Raw genomic sequence first — 15,660 nt, forward strand, 5'->3', positions numbered from 1 at the left:
AAGATACCTGAATTGCTTCAGTATATATCCAGCTGTGTAAATGATGCAATGTAAATGCTATGTTGTGTAAGTCGCTCTGCTAAATGCCTGTGATGTAATGTAGTGTTCTCACAGCGCTCACGAGACATCAGACCGGATGCGTATCCCATCTAGGGCCACATATGGAAGCAGCCCAATTCTGATTTTTGTGTTCACACTGCTCAGAAAAAAAAATCACATCTGTGTCAGGCAAAAAAAATAAATCGGATTTGGGCCACTTCAGCCTGAAATGTGAACGTACCCTAAGTGTATTTCCGTGTAGCTTGGGGTTACAGCTGTTTAATTGGATTAATTGTGAGCTCACAGCCTTCCCAGAGTGAACAAGTGGCCTCATGCTTGCTCCAGGTTTAAAAAAGGGGAGAATTCACCTGTGTTTATTCACTTTAATCTTGTGGGTCCTCTCCTGGCCTACGGAATGTAACTTCAGAGTAGAGAGATATCCCGAAGCTGATCTCCCAGCCCACTTACTAGTCACATGACACCGACTGAGCCTTTTAAGATTTCCACACGCATCCAACCAGTTTTAGGTGTACCATTTAATCGGATGTCCGATTAAGCTTCGCCTTACATTTGAGCAACCTTGCATTAAGTTTCGTTTCACAAGTCTCCCAGTCATTGTGAAGTGTTTTTTTTTCTTTCCATTTAAGCAGCTACACAACTTATGATTTTCTGCGACCGTGGAATAAGTGCAGCAGTCTCTAAAAAAAAATGTATTTCTCAGACTAAAGGACAAAGCGCACTGTGGTGGTCAGTGCCTCTGCGCTGTATCACCGGATGCCAGGTTGGTATCGGAATCCCCTTTTCCTGGGGCCGAAATGGAACTGAAAGGTTTTGTGGCCGTCGCGCGACAAGGCTGCGCATTGTATTACAACCTGCCCGAGCCCTCCAAACCCCACCGTAATCGCCTGTTTGAGGAAGCCCCAACAAACGTCCTTTTTTTTAAAGCGGTCCACTCTCCACGTGAATGCCTCGTAGGACCGTGCAAACAGGCTGCGGCACAGGAGGATTTGCTTCTGTTTTTATTCGAATAAGCCGCCTCGTTTCCGCAAGTTGTTCTACTGTTCGGCGTTTGCGACGGTGATACTAACGGCCCCGTGTTGGTGCTCGAACGAGGGATGCGGCATTTGCACTCGCATAAAGCACCTTAAAAAGCCTGTGCCGTGTTCTTTCTTGTGCTGGGGATGTTGGGGATTCATTGAAGTTAAAGAGCATTTGTTTCAAGGTTCATTGGCATTTAATCTGAAGGAATACGGTATGCTTGCCAGGGAATTTATTCTTTTGTTCCGTATGCACATCATGAATAAGAAGTGGATGTTTTTCTTTGGGAATTGAAAAGGGGAAAAGAGAAAGGCAAACCCAAGATACTGGAATAGTTTGAAGGACCCCCTCCCCTAACATCTAAGTGAACGTACAAGAGTATTGCTGAGCGGTCTTTATTATTCAAAACATATGGATAAGATGTATGTCTTATTCAGGCTTCTTGTTGGCATGAAGAAAGCCCTTATAATCTCTGATTTCTGCTTTTTTGCTCAAGCATTCAGTCCACAAAATCCTCTAAAACCAGACTCGTGAATCAGACTAGGATGTCTTACAAGTTCTTTCCCTGTGAACACCGCTGTGGCATTTAGTAAACAGGTCTTTAGTCTGAGTCTTTCAAAGTTTATGGGGAAAAGCCTTACAAGATCTGCTTTTTTTTCCACTGGAAGATAATGCGCATGCTGTTTTTATTTTTTCTTCTAAACAGGGCTCAACATGAAATGGATCACTGTTCTCTCTGTGAAACAAGTGCAAAGCTGCGTCGTTCAGCTACTTTAAAGTTCTCGCCACCGACGCTGGAAGTGCAGCAGAAGTGGCCCCGAGTGACAGGAAGGACGGAGAAGGCCTCGTTTATAATGTTTCATCAGCCGTTTCTCCCTCGCCTCGACGCCCGTCAGTCTCCCTCTGCTTTCATCAGGCTCCCCTGACTCTGATTTTGGGGGCGCCTGACTGCTGCTTCTTCCCCACTCTAGAAAACGAGCGACCGGGGCGCCCCCGCCCCCCCGCTCGCCGCCCCGTATGGAATTCTCATTCCCGTCAATGTGTGCGCCCGTCGCCACGCCCCGGGGAGCCTGAATGGATCAGGCCTCTTAGCCAATATCGGCTACGGTGAGGAGAGGGGAAGGGATCCCAGCAGGGTGGCCAAGGACTCCCCGTTGCTAGGCGAACCACCGTTGTACTGAGGTTATGGCGGGGTTGGGGAATTCACGAGTTGAGCTACTGTCGCCGTCGCCCAGGTTGCCTAGGTCTTCAATTTTTGCTTGGAAGCCTACCTGTCACACCACTGCAGAAAAAAATGCCACAGACCCTTCGTGTGCTGTGTTCAAAGTAAAAATCCTTTCAAGGAGAGACCGAAAAAAATGCTATTTTCTGCTATCTGTTTTGGGGTGCACGGGATGAGTCACTGAAATCCGAACAAAACATTGTGGCAATCAGTAAAAAACGGGAAGCAATTTCTCTTTCTTATTCATGTGAAAAATTATTCAGCGTTGCCACAAAAGGCATTGAGACGAGGTCCTTTAAAGCGCGGGAACGAGCCATTGTGGATGTCGGCGAGTGGATAAGGAGTAAGCGAAGTTTAAAGGCAAAATTAGTCGCGTATAATGGGAGCATTTCATCGCCTTTCAAAGCCGCGATGATGGGTTGATATCAACAGTGTAAAAACACCCCCCCTTCGTCTCTGCACGATAATGAACAGAAAATGCTGACCGTAAGCCCACCATAATATGATTTTTTTAAAAGTATTTCCACATTTAAATGAAAATGTATGTGAGTCACAGTTCATTTATATTCTTGTTGTGCGTTGTGCAGCATCAGTCACTGGTGCCCTTTGCAGACTCCACTGAAGTGAATTCAAGACACGTTACTCCTGCACTTTGTTTCTAGACCAGCTCTGTCTTTTGGCTTGTTTCAGCACTACTGGACCAGTTCCCCTCCTTGGCTAGGTGCTGCAAGACCCGGCCATCTGTTTTTCTGCTTGGAGGGGGAGTGGGGGGGTGGGGGAGGTTCTACTCAGGGTTGCCAGGTTGGGGGATTTACTGCAAAACGTGGGAGGATTTGAAAAAAATTCACAGCGGAAGTTTTACAGTAAAAATGTATGGGAGACACCGACAGATGGGGGATTTTGAGGCACGGGAGACAAACTGTGAGAAACTTGAATGGGAGTCAGTTGAAGACGGGGGGTTTTGAGTAGGTTTTTAAGAGGAGAATTAATTCAGCCGTCTATCAACTTTGGTTCCACCAACCGCTCGCAGCGCCCATGCAGGTCCTGTGCCACGGCGGAGTCTGATGCGTTTCCTGGGTAGATTATGTAATTAATTTAACGAGCCGGTTTGGGACGACGCGCTCGATTACACGACTAATTTGTATTTGATTAATCCTCCTGGAAACGTTAAGGACCGGCTTACTTCCTCCACTTTTAGCAGAGAGATGGGGAACAAACAGGGGTGGCACGTATTTTCTCCCTGATATGCGCCACCCCTGTGTCCGTGGACTCGTGAAGCCCTTGGCGAGCGTTCCATACCCCCCCCCAACCCCCGTCCCCCCCCCCCCGCCCGTCGTAAATGTGCCTCGAACAAAGACTCGGGGCTCACAGGGGCCCAGGGGGGCCGTCTCCGGGGACACGCTTCCTACAGCAGCGGGAGTTTACGCGCCGCCGTGTCCATCCCCTGAGTTAATGAGGGAAACCCAACAAAACGCTGTCACACACCATAGCATTACAGACACCCCTCTGTACTGGACTCTGCACTGCACAGTTTTACGCATGTGTACTGTGCCATGTTATGTATGATCAAACCATGCATTTTACCACACATATGAGTCATGTGTCTTGTGTAAAGTCAGTAAAAGCTGTCATTTTGTTAATAGTATTGGGGAAGAAAAAATATATATATATATATATATAAGCATCAGGCACTTTAATTAATTATCTGTTGATAGATTTAATTATGATATTTTTTTATCTAAAGCTTCTGAAGATGACCTAGAATGAAATGACAAACCACTCCTGTATCCATTTTCAGATGGCATGATTAGATTTTATAATGCAATTTATGGGGTCTAAATAGTTTAATGAGATGCATATCTCAAAACAAAGTCAATCAACAGCCTGCTCAAATGTAGTGGGGGAAGAACATTTGGTATTTGGTCTTTTAATTAAATATTTAGAGTTTCTTTGTAATTAAAAAAGTTGTTTCCTTCTATTCCGATGGTATACTTTCAGTGCTCAAGTTCTAAATTAAGTTTGAGTCTCGCACTTCTGTTGACATGATCACAGAAGGCTGAGTGAGGCTCCAGTGACCTCACGTACGTTTTTCGCAAACAGAAACGTAGAAACAATTCATGGTTTTGGCCGTGCGCTCATGCATCGACAATGCAGCATAACTCGAGCTTAAAATAAATGCCAGTGCCATTAAAATCCAGATGCAATTAATGTGAAGGTTTTTCCCCCGACTAGCCGGGGGGCTAATAAGTTCATGTCAGGCCGTACACCGGTCCCACCCCTTAGATTAGCTCTCTCCGACACGATAGCTTGAAAACAAGTGAGAGAGCGCTTTTTTTTAACGTTTCCTAATAGGTCCTTGCTGAAGTCTCGCTATGGCTTCTAGTAGCCTGGAAGCCAGAGTCCATTTGACAGTAGGGCCGAATGTTCTCGCGGGCAAGCCGATGGGTGGACGGCAGCGTTGCAGGGGACGGTTTTTAAGGGGCTGGTTTGGCGTGCAGCGCGCGCGAGTCGTCTCCGTCCAGCAGCTGCGGGAGAGCCCACCTGCGAGAACAGGATGCGCCGAAAACCGCTCGGGGGGCGGGTTCCCGGCCCAGCGCCGGGCTGACAAGGGGGGGTGTTCGGGAAGCCCGCGTCCGACTCACCGCACGGGGCTCGAGGAAGCCGGTGGGGCCCGCTCCAGGAAGGAAGCGCCTCTGCAGCGTTGCGCAACCCTCCGAATTTGAGCAGCAGACGGGGTCTTCCTTTCCTGCGAGCGTGACCGCCCCCCGGGTGCGCCGCTCTGAGCAGCGGCTGACTGAGAGGGCGCTCGCTCGCCGAGCATCTACGCTACGCTAGCATTTTCTCCCAGGAGCACGTGCGTTCCGATATTGAGAAATGTAGGAGCGCACAAGTGCAGCCTTAATTGGTAGATGTGCTCCTAAATTTTCCAGTTAGCCCACATCGATTTTCAGGAGCACGTGCTCTGCTCTGCTCTGCCCTGCCCATGGATTTAAACTTTTTTTTGTATGCGCCGTCGGGATAGGCGGCGTTAGTGTTAGCCTCAATGTTAGGATAGGGAGCAAGTGCCGAATTCAGGCCCCATGTAGGCGCCGCAGAATTGTGAAAAAAGCTGAGAGGGAACCCTGGCATTGGCCCCCTTTCTGGTAACATGCACCCAAACTCTGTGTCCATGTGACTGTGCAGTAGGCTCAAAAGCTCTGTCTGCATGGGGACATGGTGGTTTGGTCGGACACCTCTCATAGGAAGGGCACTGTCCTCTCCCAGCATGCTTCACAAGCAGACATCCCCAGAATATGTTGTAAGCCGATCGACTTCTGACCACAAGAACCATTCAGTGGACCAGTTTCAAAGATCCAAGAGTAAGGCTTAATGTGGTTATGTGTTAGCAGCTTAGTTTTCTGTGCACATTGAGTTCAGATGTTAAACGCTGTACTGAGCGTAGAACCCCATGTAGGAGCCGTATTAATAACTTCCAGTGGTAGGCTGTGACAGAACCAGGCATGTTCATTCTAGAAAATTAGTGTTGGTTTCTGATCCCTGAACACTGGGGGCTGAAATCAAACTGTTCAAAAACCTCTAATCAACAACAGTCTTATCTGTGTGATGTCCAGTCGCATCTTATAAAATTAGCATATTGTAAACTGTTGATTTTAACTGAGTGCAGGCACGCTAGTGCACACTGCTCTAGTGTGATTCACAGGGCTGCCATAAGACCCCGGGCGTTGTGCCACCACATGGGAAGTGATCACTGCCTTCATACAACTTTCTTTCCACGTTTTAGTTTTTTTTTTTTTTTTAAGAAATCATTTTAGCATTCTCAGTTAACTTTCGCAAAGTTTATCATCCTGAGGTTTCTATTATTATGAGAGTTGACCAGCTACCCTTTGTGCTACGAAGCGCAAAGATTCAGTCGGCAAGCAGCTGAACAAAGCAGTATGCAAATCCCGTCATCAAAGAACTTTCCGGCAACTCTGATTAGCCCTTCAGAGCTTTAAGGCGCTGATCTCTTCCCTTGTGTAGGCGCAGTAGTGCCCCGGGGGGCCAGCCCCGTGAATCAGACGTAGAGCAGCACGTGAGGGCCTGCCTGACCGGCGGTGTATGGAAGGGTCCGCGGCCCGGCGGTCTTCCTGCATCGCGGGCCAGCAGCCATTTTAAAAGCCGGCTCGGCCTTGACCCCGCTTCTCCTCGCAGGACGGTAAATTCCCGAGCGGTCGGAGCACGGCCGAGCGAGCCGTAAATAAGAGCGGTGATTCATGGGAGGGTTAATAGGGCGCGTTCCTCTGTCAATGCGAGCGACCCGCCTTCACCCGCGGAGCCCCCCTGCCGTCGTATTTTAAACGCCGCCGCTAAGGGCGAGTGGCGGGTTTTGCCATCGCTCCCGTCGGCGGGTTCACGCCCAGGGGAGGTCACTTAGTTATTTAGCTTGACCTCATAATAATGGGAGAGTTATGCTTCTCGAAGCCCGTGGTGGGCGGAAAGGTTCGTGTCGATGCCATTTCAGTTCAGCCAGTTCAGGAAGTTAATTGAAAAACCCAACCGCATTCTGTGAGTATTTTTACAATTGTAATATGTTAATTGTAATATGAATTCATTTCCGAACATGAAACTGAAATGTGATTTACCCTGGTATGTGGAGTTGGTCTATTCTTTCTAGTTTTGAACCAGTTTATATGAACCCGTCAAAAGACCTTTCTTTTCATAGCAAAACACTCTGATTGGTTCAAATCAGGGACTCTCTTAACAGATGAGCAAGACCACCCAGTATGGCATTAATGACGCCTTACTTCATCATCATTGCTGGTGTGGATACACGAGGTGTGGCACTGCCTGGGCCTTAACACTGAGGGAAAAAAAAGCATGACCTCCCAGGCGGTGTGTTCAGCTCCTGTGTCCTGACTGTGTCGGTGACGGCTGTGGCCACACAGCGATGGCAGCGAGTTGTCAGGAACCCCATAATGGGTGGAGCTACAGTGAGCTGTCAATCACTGATTTGTTTTAACCAATGAAAATGCATTTTCTCAGTAGAGTGAACCATAACAATTATAGACATTACAGCTGTGCTCACCTGTGCTCTTTCACAATAGAGGATACAGCAGTGATGGGGTGGGGACCTACAAATGTGATTGGCTATTCAAAATTGGGGGAAAGTAAAAGGCTTAAAAGATGTGTAGAAGAAGCTTCATTTTTTTAAACTTCAGACCACAACAAACACTCCACGGTCCGGTTAGTCCAGTTTCGGCATCGTGTACCTGTATGTGATGAGCAGCCCAACCGTCCTGCTTACAGTAAACGAGAAACACCTGCTCTGTCTGTGTCTTTCAGGCCCCCGGCAGCGCCCCGGGCCAGCCCGACGATGAGCTGGACCGCCTGACCAAGAAGCTGATCCGCGACATGGACAACCCCCCGGCCGAGGAGTACTACGGTGAGAGAGCCCCTCCCCCCGAAACCGCGACCGGAGCTCCGCGCTTCTCCCTCCCCCCCCCCCCCCCTTGTCGTTACCGCCGGCTCTCCGTCCGTGCTCTCCGGGCCCTGCCCTAACCGGGCCGCGAGCTGGCCTCCTCCGTTCGGTAACTCCACTTTCGGGGCGGGCCTTTTCCCAAAGCGCGTTCTCCATCGCTCGGCCGCGCGCGGGGTTGTCCTCGGCAACGGCGAGGTCACGAGAAACCTCTCCCGCAGGACAAGGGGAAGTTTCTGATGCAGAGGGCAGCCAGCCATCCAAAAAAGCGCGGAGGTACGGGTGTGTGTGCGCGCCGGGTGGAAAGAGCTCGGGCTGCAGCGGGACAGGGGAGTCCGGCTCAGTACAGCTGGCAGCCACGCCCCTCTGACTCGAGATGAAAGAGCCATCGGCTAGGGCCCGGCACATGTACCCTGACCCCCCCGCTTCATGTCTAATGTCATGTACATGTCTAATTCAGGGATAGCCAAGGCCCAGGCCTCTCTCAGCATTCAGTAAATAATCTGCATTAGTTCCTATTGCATTCTTCGTCTTCTGGGCTTCTCACTTTCTGGAGTGGGATAACAATCGCAAAACCTCCTTCTTGTCCCCTCCTCAGGCAAAGATAGCGGCACTCTCTAGTTTTTTTTTGCAGTGGCCAAAGAAAAAGTTAGAATTAGGCCAGTTCTGTTTGCTTGCGCTCGCTTTCCTTGACGTAATGCTGAGCATTAGCTCGGAGTTTGCTGCCCAGATTGTGTAATGCGTCTGAATAAAATCCAGAGAGGAAGGAAGGAAGGCCCAGACTGAATCTGTAGAACTGCAGGGAAAAGTCACGTCTGTGGAAACTCCTTTCCATTTTGTTTCCTCCGATGAATTAGCACAATCATTTTCTTTGATATGCAGTAGCTGGCCCTCGGTGGCAATAGGAAGCATTTCGTGGCTAAGCCTCGAGCCCTCGGTACACAACAAAGTCGAGTTTATTTTCAGGGCTTGGCGATGTTATCCTTGGAAGACCCCGACACGTACTGATACCGACGCACAAAGTGCTGCTTCAATGCATGCTGAATTTCCAGGAAAAAGCACAGGCAACAGATGCCGCGTGTTTTCGGCAGAAGCCCAGAGCCAGTTAATCAGAATGTCAACAAAAAACAAAACAAAAAAAAAAGACGCAATGGCCGACAATTATTGACGCCAAGTGCGATTTCTGCCGACTTTCAGACGAGCGTCAAATGACCTATTGTTGAGAGCAGATAGAAACGTGTGGGAGTGCGTTTTCAGGCATATGTCAAGCTTGGCAATTATGCCCGCGCGTATGGGCGGCGAAGTGCGATCGCTTTACGCACATTTCTAATTATCATACAAATGGATATTTTTGGTTCGTCTGGCATTCATTTACAACCGTGGTGCGTGTCACCACGGCTCAGACAATGGAACCCTCACCGCCCTCCCCCCCCCCACCCCGGCTGAGGTTTGTGTTTTGACGGGCTGACGCGTCAAAATGAGGATATGTCAGAAAATGGGGATGTGGACAGACCGGACCTCAAGCCGTTTCACTCTTCCAAGCCCGAGGGACTGTTGCCGTTTTTGCGAAAAGGAAGCTCTTCTTTTGGCGGGCCAGAGGCCAACAGGTGCGCTGTTTGCGGAAGTACGGGAGGGAAAAAAAAAAGCCAGAAAAAGCTCCGCTGCCCCCACGCCGAGCTGGACGGCGTGTTCTCCTTCCCGAAATGCGCTTCCTCTCGGTTCCAATAAATGGCGAGAGCAGGCCGACCGCGGCCGTCCCGACACGTCTTGCGGTCGGGTCAAACGCGGAAGTCGGCTTTGCCGGAGGGACTGTCCCCCGCCACAAGGTCACATGGTCAAGAAGAGGGCTCCGCCCAGTTTGGCAGCCCTGGTTGCCCCCTGGGAAAGGCCGACGGCTTTGTCCTAACGCATCCGTTGAGCCCTCCTCACATATTTTTCATTTTACACCTTAAAGGTTTTTTTTTTAAAAAAAAAGCTATGCCAAACTGTTATCCCCCTTCTCATCCTACCGACCCACCTAACCCCACCCGTACAACTCCAGGATCACTGCAACCCCTACCACTCTCCTCCATTTTTCCTATTTCCCAGAAGGACCCTTAGTCGTTTATTACAAGTAGGCTCTGATCCTCTTCAAAACTATCCCAGAGCTTTATTTTTTGGTTCCGTGCATGCTTGAAATGGAGACTTCAAGAGAGATGCGATGGCCATTAAAGAAAGTAGCCATTTGTTCCTGGATGAAATTAAATTAATATCATTTCTTGTTGTTTTGTTCCCTTGATAGTACACAAGGGGGGAAAAAAAAAACCTCTCAGAAATCTGCTCGATTGAGTGCTAAATGAAGCGTCCTATCTGGAAGTGATCCGCGTCCCTGTGAAGGACGTGGCATCCCTGGCCGTCTCCCACCTGCCGCCGTTTCCGCCGCATCGAGGGACTCGCCAACACCGACCGCAGCCGATATCTGCTCTGCGCTTCAGCTCGGAGCTGGAACGCCCTCTCCGCTGAACCGCGTTAATCGCCTCCTCCGCTGCTCAGAAATGACGTTGGCTGTGTTCATTAATGCGAGGCGAACGCTATTTACGGACTTCCTGGTTGCGAGAGGTTTCGACCCTCCCTGCCCTCGAACGCTTTGACCGCTCGTCCACCGCTCACGTCTGAAACCCTGTTTAGTCACGTGGTTCCAGTGGCCTCCATTTGAACCGGGTCAGCTGATGCCAGCGGCTCAAAAGAATGCAGACAAAAAAAGAATTTGCGGGGCCAGAAATGACATAAAGGAGATTAGAACTCCTGCGTCGCCAGTGCTGTTCAGTTTTCCTCAGTCCCAGCCAAAGAGCCTAATTGGGTTTGCATTAGACATCAGCCACAGAAAACCCTCTGGCAGACGGAGCAGTTTCTCCGGATCGGCTTCTGAAGCTCCCCGCCATCCTTCCAGCGGACATCTGCCGTAGTCCCAGAGTACCCTGGGATACGTTAGCCTCCGGTCGCAAGCAAAGGCCCGCCTCCCTCCCACTGAGGTTTGCCAGACTTGCCCGCTGTCGATATGAAGTGGGTCACATGTAAGCTAAGGTAGCAGTGGTGAGTCAGAAATGGTGTCGTTTGCGATTCGGGGACTCTCTGTCAAAGGAGCAGAAACGCACTCGGCCCCCGTTGCCACGGCAGCACCCGAAACACACACATCCCCGGTTGGTTTGTTTACACATGTTATTTGTCAGTGTGGAGCGCTTCACGCAATCACGGGCAATAGAAAAATAACTGCAGTCCAGAGAGCTGTTCATGCCAGAGCAGATGACAAGGGCTTTGCAATTACAATACATCTGATTAAAATTTTTTAAGCTTTCTTTTTTTTTTTTTTTTGAGGGGGGGGTGGGTGGAGAGGGTGGGGGTGATGTGTATTGGACCCAGGGCTACTCATTAACATGATTAATCGGAGCTAGGCCATGATCTCTTTCAACTGGACTGTATCTTTGTCCTCGTGCTGCTAAATTTTATTAGTGTTGCTAATGTCTTTGATGGGCTTCCAATCAAACGCATCTGTTGTAGCGCTTTTTATGAGTCTGGGCTTTCAAATGACTCCAAGGGTTATTCTAGGCACCGGGGAATAAAAGAAGACCTTGTTCTTTGGCTTTGAGTACAGTTTTAAAATGAGGGATTTTTAAACTGTGCTTTGGATATGGTAATGCCCATCGATGAGCACAGTACAGTCCCTGTCTCCATCTCTCTCTCTCTCTCTAACACACACACACACACACACACACACACACACAAATGTGCACGCCCACATAAACATGTAGGGAAAGAAGCGCAATGAAACTACGTCTGTTCGCAAACAAACAACGCGTTCTGTTTGTAATCAGCGTTCCGTCTGCAATCAGTGTTGTTTGTTGCCAGTCTTATGCCGGTAATCAGTTTCCTGTTTAAGCGCGCGAGCAAAAACCGGAGAGGGAAGGAGGAGAGCCGGAGCTGGAGGTGGCTGGTTGTCGAGGAAATGCAGTTATCCAGCAGGAGCCCCGCCCGCACGCTGGCTCCGTTTCACGGGGCTTCATCTAAACGCCGATGATTAGTCTTGACTTGGAGTTTTAGATTAGATTTGCTGTCCCTGAAACAGCGTTTTTAATGTCAGCATCCCTCATATGTAATCCACTTAGGTCTCGCGGAGGTGTACCATGTTAGGGGAAATTTAATAAGACGGGGCAGCTTAATCAGTGCCTTGTAAGTTTGCCTGGCCTCAGGTGGCACTGAACACGTGTGGGCTCTTCCTTAATAAACCAGCAAAAAATAAAAAATAAAAATCCTCCACTGGGCACATTTCCAATGCCAAGCAGCAGAGCATGGAGTTGAGTGATTAAAAGCTCAGGTCATTTATTTATCAATGCACTAGTTAGATGCTAATTCATTTTTATTTATTTATTTGACGACCGCTCTTATCCAGAGCTATGTATAGCATGGCCATTTATATCTCTGCATGGCAGAAATCCAGTCTTAAATGGCCAGTGGAGCTAATATAGTGCAGTGTAGTGTACAAACTGTTTACTCATAGTTATACATGTAGTTATGCATAACATTTGTTATGTCTGAGCTTCTATAAATGATACATTTGCAGCAAGGTACTTTGGAGATGGCTGCTCATATCTATGGGTTCCAGTGTAGCTACTGGGAAGGTGGGAGGCCTCTACCCAGAATTCACCCTGATCTGGAGGCTGGATTTCCTTTCTCTGGGCATGCTGGCAACGAAAGGGAAAAAGGGAGTACTGATGCACTCGCTGCCTTGTACCAGTAGCCGGAAGCAGCCTCCGCATTTAAACCACATCTTTCATTAAATCTGCAGGAGGAGAGCCCCTTGGAGGGGTTCCAAAAACCGGGAGGCTGCTCCAAAAAGGCCCTTCAGGACCGGCCGAGGTAAATGGGTCAGGGCAGCGGCGAGAGTTCCGGCTGGCTGCGCCGCGCTCGAACGCCGACGCCCGCGTTCCTCTCAAAGAAAATAAAGCCCGGCGAGTTAATGTATTAATAGGATTTCCGTTAGACGGCTTTGCGCATTGTCCTAGATACTCTGGTTGAATGCATTTGCATATTTGCTCAGTTTGCCTTCAGCAATACTCCGGAGGAGTTTTTGCTTTTAAATTCGCTCCCACTTGCGTCTGTCAAAACAAGCGGAGCGCCTGCTGTGCTGAAGCGTCGTAACCCCGGCCCGGGTCAGGTCCCCGGCGCTCCGTTTTGGTTTTTTTTTGTTCGCCCTTAAAACCCGAACGCGCCGCCAGACGCTCCGTCAGCCCTCCGCGTCCGAGGCCAGCGCAGCCCATCCTCTGGATCTCCGCTGCCGTCGTTCTCTCCAGCGCTGCGTTTTCGCTCCGCTTTCGACATCCGCCATTTTAAAGCCGCGGCCTGTGATTGATTCCATCTGTTCCACGCGCTCAGCCAGACGTTGAGTTCCGTCTGAGTTTTTATTTTTGAATGTATTTTTGGTCGTTGGTTGAAAATAAACCTGCAGCGACAACTCATTTTTTTCAGCCCTTTTTTCACATCAAATATTAATGTGTGTGTGTGTACTTTATTCCATCGTCGCACAATTTGTGGTCACATTCTATCTACAATGATAAGGAAATGAATTAGACACAAAGTTGAGCAGAAGTCTTATTGTCTGTTTTTCTGATGGTAAAATCGTGTCAATCATAAGCGGAAAACTGTGAAAGTTGAGTTCCCCAGTCACTAGCACTGCCCCGGGTGATCGTTGCAGTCGTTGTGGTTAGCTGTTGGGAAACAGCGGCGAGGTCAGGATTCCCTCGCATTTGCCAACGCGACGGAACTCCTCGAGACCAGGGCGCACTACGCAGGATGTGGCGGGCTTTAAAAATGAGTAATTACGGACCGTAATCAGACACGGAAATAACAATTTGCGTTGTTACCGCAGCAAGAGCAACAAAACACCCCCTCTCCTCCTTTAAAAAAAAAAAGACAGAGCGGCGTTTCGAAAGGACGGGAGATTTACGGATACAGTATAAATCTGGGCGTCTGCTGTCAGCTCATTGTTTGTGTTTAATCCCGTCGCGCAGCGAGGGCGGGATATTGATGGCGGGGCGGCGGGGTTGAGTGGATTACCCGTTATCTACTTAGGTACAGGTGCTTTATTAGATCGGAGGGATACGAGGCGCCGCGGAGACCTAAAAGTCAAAATGTTATTGTGATTAAGACGAGTGGAGGATACTTGAGGGTAGACTCCATTCTGAAGAACGGGGGGCTGTCGGTGTGTGGACTGAGTGTGCTGCGGCAGTGAAATGCTAACGGTTTTAGCACGGGCTGCTTCACGTCCTCCACCGGCGGAGCGGAGGCTGAGAGCTGAGCCGGGGGGTTTTCCTTCCCGCGTGCTGCGCCCCTGTGTTTCGGCCTTGTTATTTTCGGGCCCGGTTGTTGGATTGCGATTCATGCCGGCCTGGCTGCTTGTGACCTCTGCCCGTAGCTCTCTAATCTCCGAGCCGCGCGCGGCCTGCCCGCCTGTCCGGCCGCCCGCCCGCCCGCCCGCCCGCCTGGCACGGGGTTCACGGCAGGTGAAGCCCGGCGGCGCACGCGGCTAACGCGCCTCGCTGAGACGTGTCCACTCAGCCCTGCCAGATAGGCTGCCGTGCGAGCCCAGCTGCAGCTCCCAGGCGCTCACGCTGCTCCATTTCATTTCAGGATACAATTTACACACAAGCGCACGCACACACATACCCCTGCGCACACACACACATACCTCTATACACACACACACACACACACACATACCCCTACACACACACACATACCCTACACACATACGCGCACACATACCCCTACGCACACACACATACCTCTGCGCACACACATACACACACATACCTCTACACACACACGCGCACACATGCCCCTACACACACACACGCAGGCACACATACCCCTGCAAATACACACACAGACATACCCCTACACACGCACACATGCACCCTTCCCCACTCCACACAAATCCCTCATGCTTAAACTGCCCTCACCCCCCCTGCAGTCTTTGCCCCCCCCCACCCCACCTGCCACCATTCTGCCCACTCTCCCTGCCAGACTTCCACTTCGCATCTGTCAACCTGTTTACAAAATATGTAACACATACCCTACTCCCCCACACACTCATGCACACACACACACTCTCTCTCTCTCTCACACACACACACACACACACTCTTTCTCAGGCACACACACTCATGGACACACACACACACACTCTCTCTCACACACACTCACACTCTCTCTCTCACACACACACACACTCTCTGTCCCTCTCTTTCTCTCTCTCTCACACACTCACACACACACACTCTCTTTCTCTCTCTCTCTCACACACACACTCACACTCTCACTCTCACACACACGCACGTCGGGTGGCAGGGGCTCCCGACTCCCCAGCGCCGCGGCCCCCCAGCAGCTGCGGCGATCGCGAGCGCCTGGCGTTGGGAGCGATGGCGAAAGGAGAGGGAGAGGGGCGCGTGCAGCAGCAGCGCTGGGAGACTGGGCCGCGGCGATGACAGCAGCTCCCCCTGTCACGTCCGGGCCCGCCAAGGCAAGAGAATCGTCCAATCGGACGGAAGCGGCTCTGGACGCGGGGGGTCGACTGCGCTGAAGGGGAAGGGGAAAGAGCGGCTCGCCCGAATGCGGCCTCCCGCGGCGGCTCGCTGAACGCATCCGGCCGGACTCACCCTCCCCGTTTTAACATTCGACGCCCTCCCCGATTGTTTCCCTCCATAACTAAGCGTAGAACTATTTTAGCGTGACATTCTCCCCCTTTTTGATTTCTTTTTGAAAACCTGTCACATCCGTTCAATGTTGCATCCCTGGAAAGCCTGCCTGCCTGCCCTGTTTCAAAATGGACCTTAACACTTAAAGCAGAACATGGAGATGCTTTCAGTTTTTT

At 50.3% G+C, this 15,660-nt stretch overlaps 1 protein-coding gene across 7 annotated transcripts in view; it reads left to right on the forward strand.

The window, feature by feature from the left end:
* Positions 1–15,660, forward strand: part of lpp (LIM domain containing preferred translocation partner in lipoma) — a 245,716-nt gene that overhangs the window by 196,856 nt on the left and 33,200 nt on the right. For all 7 annotated transcript variants that reach the window (XM_064330754.1, XM_064330756.1, XM_064330757.1 and 4 more), the window contains one exon: positions 7,622–7,721. In XM_064330754.1, the coding sequence (XP_064186824.1) occupies positions 7,622–7,721 (100 nt within the window). The remainder of the gene's footprint in view (positions 1–7,621; positions 7,722–15,660) is intronic.

The sequence above is a fragment of the Anguilla rostrata genome, chromosome 4 (genome assembly GCF_018555375.3).
Source record: "Anguilla rostrata isolate EN2019 chromosome 4, ASM1855537v3, whole genome shotgun sequence".
Classification (NCBI taxonomy): domain Eukaryota; kingdom Metazoa; phylum Chordata; class Actinopteri; order Anguilliformes; family Anguillidae; genus Anguilla; species Anguilla rostrata.